The 5,897-nt window shown below is 39.8% G+C and overlaps 1 protein-coding gene across 1 annotated transcript; it reads right to left on the bottom strand.

The window, feature by feature from the left end:
• Positions 1-1,103: 1,103 nt before the first annotated feature.
• On the bottom strand, positions 1,104-4,891 carry CIMIP1 (ciliary microtubule inner protein 1). The gene is made up of 4 exons (XM_058850251.1): positions 4,778-4,891; positions 4,136-4,217; positions 3,297-3,395; positions 1,104-1,484 (listed from the first exon to the last, which is right to left on the bottom strand). Exons 1-4 carry the CDS (start codon positions 4,813-4,815, stop codon positions 1,353-1,355), a joined length of 351 nt encoding a protein of 116 aa, XP_058706234.1. The 5' UTR covers positions 4,816-4,891; the 3' UTR covers positions 1,104-1,352.
• Positions 4,892-5,897: the final 1,006 nt, after the last annotated feature.

Here is a 5,897-nt window from a genome sequence, read left to right as displayed (position 1 = left end):
GAGAAAGCACACTGAATTTAAATATTGCTCTTACTATTATCTTGGTTGTCCAAAGAACAGTGTACACAGGTTATGATTAGTAGCTAAACTACAATTTAACTTCAATTTCCAGAATCTGATTCCAAGTTATTCCTTATACTGGTTTTTAAGTAAAGTGTCTGAAGTTACTTCTGCTATGTGTTCTCCTTTTGGATAATCTTTCCAAAGGATATGACTCACTTCTCCATTATTCGTAAAGAATATGGAAAAAAGTAAAATATTATTATTTTGTGGGCATTTGGAAATTGATGTAAAAAAAAAAAAGGTGGGATGTTGACCATTGTGAGTCATTTCTTGGGAAGAAGGGAAGAACAAACACTGGCTGCTGCCTTACAGCTGTGGAAGCCAAGGACCTAGTGCTGACTCAGGCAGTAGATATTGATGGCTGCAGAACACAAAGGAGGTCTTGCAGCAGGGTTAAAGAGGAAAACCTTTCCCCTTTAAGTGATAAGGAATTAGAGGGAGCTGCCTGTGTTGATTTCTTGGAGGGTCTTTTTTGTTTAAACCTTCTGGTGTGAACACTGTGGCCAGTTAGAGTTCTATTGTGCAAACAGTTGCTGCAGCTCAATGAGTCTCCTTCTGAGTTTCCAGAAATCCTGGCAAATCTTCAGGTGCATAGTGAAGTACAAGACTGAACTCCAAGGCACTGAGGGAGCTACCCCAGCAACTCCCAGTGTAACCACCTGCTGGCTCTCAGCATCTCTCCCTGGTTGGTGCAAATATTGGTACACACAAAACTGAGGTGATAGAAATCCTTTGTAATCCATTTGCATGCTGATCAACTAATGGAAAACCCTGTTTTGATACTAAAACTGATTTTTCAAAGTAACTTTGTGTCACTGTGGCCTTTGTGTACTTTCTTTACTGGGAACTATTAACTTATAACTATATATATATTAACTACAGAAAATACTTGCAAAGTGTACCCAACACAGAACCCAGTGTATTTTATGAGTAGAGATTCTCATGGAGAAACAATTATAAGAAATTTGCACTGTAATTCCAACTTCCAATGAATGTTTAAATTATAGTTGTATTAGTGCTAAAAAAATAGTACATGCTCTGTGATCTTCATCTGAGTTTATTAATTGTTATTTCTAAGTTACAAGCAGAAGCTCTGAAGCAGAGTTAACAGCTTGGATGCCATTGATTCAATTAAGTAAAATGAAAATGTTCACACTTCACCAAAATTATTGTGGATTTTTACATAAATAGCAGAAATGATCAACAGTCCAGCAGTCCACCACAGGATATTTCCTTAGGAATACTTTGTGCCTCTTTATTTCATAATGTCACTCAGAGGGCTCACATGGTCACTTCATACTACGGACGGTTCCTTTGCAGCTTTGAATTTGATAATCATGTTCAAGTGCCAGTTCTGGAACACCTGATCTCCAGCCAATAAATCCCTGGGTAGTTTTAGGTACTGGAGGAGATGGAAGCACCTAAAATCAAAGTAACATGTAAAACTGAATGATGAAAAGGTTTTTGGTTGAAGTTTCTGTCATGCAACATTGTCTTTTGTGCTGTAGTGTTCTAAAACCAACAATCAAGTCATTGTCTAGTAGAGTATGTTGGAATTTATTTTTCCCAAGTTTGGTTCAATACTAAGGTCTTTAATTGCTTAACATTATTAGAATTTTTTATACAATTATAATGTATGGAAAAGGCTCAAGGCAAAGATAATCATCTTTAAAACTAATTAACTTCTGTAAATGAGAGAAATAGTGTTTTCTCCTTGCTGTAATATACTTGATAGCAATGCAGCTATGGAATAATAATTTTAAATCCAAATGCCAGAGATATTACCGACCAAGCTGGCTTTTACATCAAGAACTACTTATTCATTCTACCTTCCTTCTACTCTAAAAGATGGGTGAGCAGCAAGTTAATCTGCAACTAATCTAGCTAAAAAGGAAACAAAACAAAAGCCAACAGACTCTGTTCAGTGACTGCTGTGCTTACTTTGGCTGAATCATCTCAATTGGGCACGTTCTATCATTTCAGCATCTGGGGACTTAGCAGAGAAATACACAGCAAGAGAACAATGTTTCAGTTCTCTTGCCAGAGTTGCTTCACTTTGTTCTTTGGCCAAGATTAGAAAATGTTTATGATATTTAGGTGGAGCAGTTCCTCAGAAAAGATAATTTTTATGGCCAAAAGTGCCACCCACTGAGCAGGATAATGAAGGAAATCATGTCCCACTTTCGGTCTGGGGGAGGGGACTATGCAGGAGCTTTTATTAGTCTAACCTAGAGAGAACAGATTTGACTGTTACCACAAGGTAAATGTGCAGAAAGACACTTCTGAAAAGGATGTATGAAACTTCACTCTGAATATGTAACGGGTGACCTAAATCACAGCCAACCCTTCTCTTCCTCCCAGTTCTGAGGTGAAATGGAAACTCTGTTCCAATGTGCACCACTCTCTGCACGCTTGTGGAGCAGCTGGTGACTGCAGGATTTGTTAATGCACCAACACCCTCATGGGGCTGAGACTCCACAGAAACTGCAACTGGACTGAGATTGGAGGTTTGGGACAAAACTGAAGACCAAGTAGCAGTAATGGCAGAAATTATGCCATTTCATTTCTTTACCACACTCAGCACTAGCTCTTAATTTTTATTTTAATGTAATCTCAGTAAAAGCTTTTACTACTTCCTTACCTTATCTTCCCACCCTTGGAATCCTTTGAAAGAAAGCTAGTTCAGCAAGTAAGAATTTCCAATCTCCTTTATTTCCCTAATCTTCTCTAAGTGGACTAACTGTCCTCTGCTTCCCCTTTTGTGAGTACATTCCTCTCCCAATGTCACTGCTTTAGTTGCCTGTAGAGTCACCCTTTTCATTGGTGACCCTGACACACTGTATTTATAAATTAAACCATCAGTCATATTCTACTCTCCAGCTGTTTGACAGCTTTAAGACTCTGAATGTACATATAAATCATATAAAACAAAATAATTATGACTTGGCTGATTAGAACTGGCTTCTTATTAATTTGTGGTACTGAAGAGGACAGTGGTATTGTCTCTGCCAAAAAGCAGACTCTTAAAAAAAGTTAGAAAAATTACAACCATATCCAAAGGGCAATTCCTTGTCTTAAACAAATGCTTTTAAAGCATAGTTTGGCTTGCAAATACAGTTTACTTTGACCTTTGGTTAAAGACCCCCCTCTATAAGACAACTGGTTTTCAGAGCTTGTGTGGTTTCCTAAGACAGATGTTGCTGTATTGCAATTTTAAAATCTAATTTTTGAACCTTAATGTATTTTTCCACAGGTGTCACAGGTCGAACCCGCAGGTGATCTGGAAGCTGTAGCTTGGGCTTTGCATCTCTTTTCTTTTCATCTCCAATCAACTAAAACCAAAACATATTTAAAAACTTTTAAAAATATTTAAATTAAATATTTAAAAAACATTAAAATATTTAAAACCTTTATCTTTTAAAATACTTAATAATATGTGATATCCACACCATTCTCCTCATTGTTGTATGTGAACTTCCTGTTCTTTCCATCTCAAGCAGGATTACTTATTTCAGTGCTCTGGAAATTACTGGATTTTTTTTGTTTCAGAAGACATGCAAACTACATTTATAACAATGCAGAGACTGCATCAATCCTGTTCTTTAGCAATGAAATACTGTGATTCCAAATGTAACATCATGTGCTACTGTACTCTAATATCTAAACATCACTGAGAAGAGACATCACTCCAAATATTTTCATTTGTTGTAGATTCCCCCACTGACAATTTAATTAGCTGGAACCTTTTCCCCTAGATTTTTAAAATACCATATGGAGAGACAAAGGGGAAATATTTTCCTGTCAGTGTGCATCTAGTACTTGTTAGCACTATTAGGAGTCATGCTTCTCAAGAGAAATACATCAGAATATGCACAGCATATAAATTACCACTAGATGTATTTTATTCAGAAGAAAACTGAATATTTGAACAATTTATAAAGCAGTACAATTGCTACCTTGGATGCCAGTGTAGTAAAGCATCCTCAGTAAATTTCCAGTCTTCTATGCTCTCATAACTTTGTTTCCAGATAAATTTGTGCACAAGTCCGTATCATATGCCATTCAATTTTACCTCCTCTAGAGGTGTTTTCAAAAATCCCCATTTTTCAGCCCATCTTTTTGCAGAATCTCGTTCACTTTCAACACGATTTTTCCTGAAACCAACAAATATTTAAGATTACTTAGAAAACTTTCATTAAAAAGAAAAACAAAACCCAACACTCCAACCCAACTATTGATGTCACAAAGCACAGCACTTTAGCAGGAATCTTTAAACTTCCATCTCCAAACAGCAAGTTTCTATACGAATTATCATTGTCTGACTCAGAGCTAATGGGAAAATACTTTGCAGAGGTTTCAAACACTGCATGTGAACGAGCTGCTTTTAAACTATGTTTTGTTAACAAGCGGAGGAGGTCAAAAAGTAAGCACCAATGTCCTTTTAAATATACTTTCATTTACATTACATTACTTATTACATTTCATATACATTTCATTACTGCGTTGGCTGACGAGTTGCCCCGACCCCTCAGCCGGGGGAAGGAGAGGTGCACTGGAGCCAGCTCTAAAAGCCCTTTTTAACCAAGCATTACCCAGCGCACACGCTCTTTAGAGCCACACGAGAGCTGTCAGCGCGGAGCCGCGGGGCGGGAGGGGAATGTGGCCGGGAGCAGGGGCAGAGCAGCGGTGTTTGCCGGGCCGGCGGGGCTGTTACCAGTTGTTGTCCTGCGCTACGAAGTTGCCGGGCTCCATCGAGCCGGGGCCGCCTCAGCCGGGCCGGCCCCGGGGACGCGCCGCGGCCGCTCGGGCGTTGCGGGGCAACGGCGGCGGGAGGGGCGGGAACTCGTGTGGGCGGGCACAAGATGGCGGGAAGGGCGTCGAGGTGTTTAATAAAATGTTGGGAAGTGCTCAGGCACTCTCGGATCCCCTTCTCCCGTGCTTTGGGAGCTCTCCGGAGGCACCACAGCCGTGTCTCAGGGAGAAAAGGAAGAAAATAAACTCCCATTCCCTGCTTTCTTGAGGCCACTCAGGCGGGCACAAGATGGCGGGGGGGCGGGCCCAAAGTAATGGGAGGGGCCTGTAATAACTCATGTAATAAAATGTTGGCAAGTGGCCCAAAACCCTGTGAAGGAAAAGGTTTCCTTCTCTTTTCCTCTGGGAACTCTCCAGTGGTACCCCAGCAATGTCTCGGGGGAAAGAAAGCAAAAAATTCCCATTCCCTGAGGCCCCTCAGGAGGCCAGGGGAAGTGCTCCGTAGTTTTTTTTTGTGTCTGCCTTTAAGTGAAGGAAAACACGTTTAGGTTAAGGCTTCTTTTTAACCTGCTATCCTGTTCCTGGTTCTTCTTGCTACACACCAAAATTGGTTTTGATGATTTCATTGGGAAACAACACCAGTCCTGTGATACAGTGTCTGTCTGATCTATTTCTGATAAATGTTCTTTACAAGCTACATGTCTATGACAGAAGTGCTGAGAAAGACCTCAGCATACTTTATGGCTTCTATATGAGAACCACGAATATATTTACAGCTTGCAAAGGGTTCATTGTGTTCCAATATATTAATAGTTTTGGCTCTACATGAATTTTTTGGTAATTTTATTTTCTTGCAGTTGCTGGATAAAATATTTCAACAATGAGTGAAGCCAGCTGGCTCTTTGCCCTCGTGGGTTTAAATGGTTCCCCGACCTCTTTCTTGTTGTCTGGAAATTGACTTATGTAAACACCCTGGAAATAGTTAATGGGACTCTCACACCACTGGGCACTTATTATCCTTATTAGAAAATAAATGCAGAAAGGTTTTGACTTCATCCGAGTGGTTTATAGGCAGTGTGTTT

The sequence above is a fragment of the Poecile atricapillus genome, chromosome 15 (genome assembly GCF_030490865.1).
Source record: "Poecile atricapillus isolate bPoeAtr1 chromosome 15, bPoeAtr1.hap1, whole genome shotgun sequence".
Classification (NCBI taxonomy): Eukaryota; Metazoa; Chordata; class Aves; order Passeriformes; family Paridae; genus Poecile; species Poecile atricapillus.
This window is presented reverse-complemented; position numbering and strand designations above follow the sequence as displayed.

What these genes read in the sequence shown, in the direction of transcription:
- CIMIP1 (XM_058850251.1), bottom strand. Translation starts at nt 4,815, where the DNA reads ATGGAGCCCGGCAACTTCGTAGCGCAGGACAACAACTG. An exon ending in GTAGCGCAGGACAACAACTG is followed by an intron (nt 4,218 to 4,777) that starts GTAACAGCCCCG and finishes TGTTGGTTTCAG; the next exon opens with GAAAAATCGTGTTGAAAGTG. An exon ending in CTGTGGAAAAATACATTAAG is followed by an intron (nt 1,485 to 3,296) that starts GTTCAAAAATTA and finishes CTTTGATTTTAG; the next exon opens with GTGCTTCCATCTCCTCCAGT.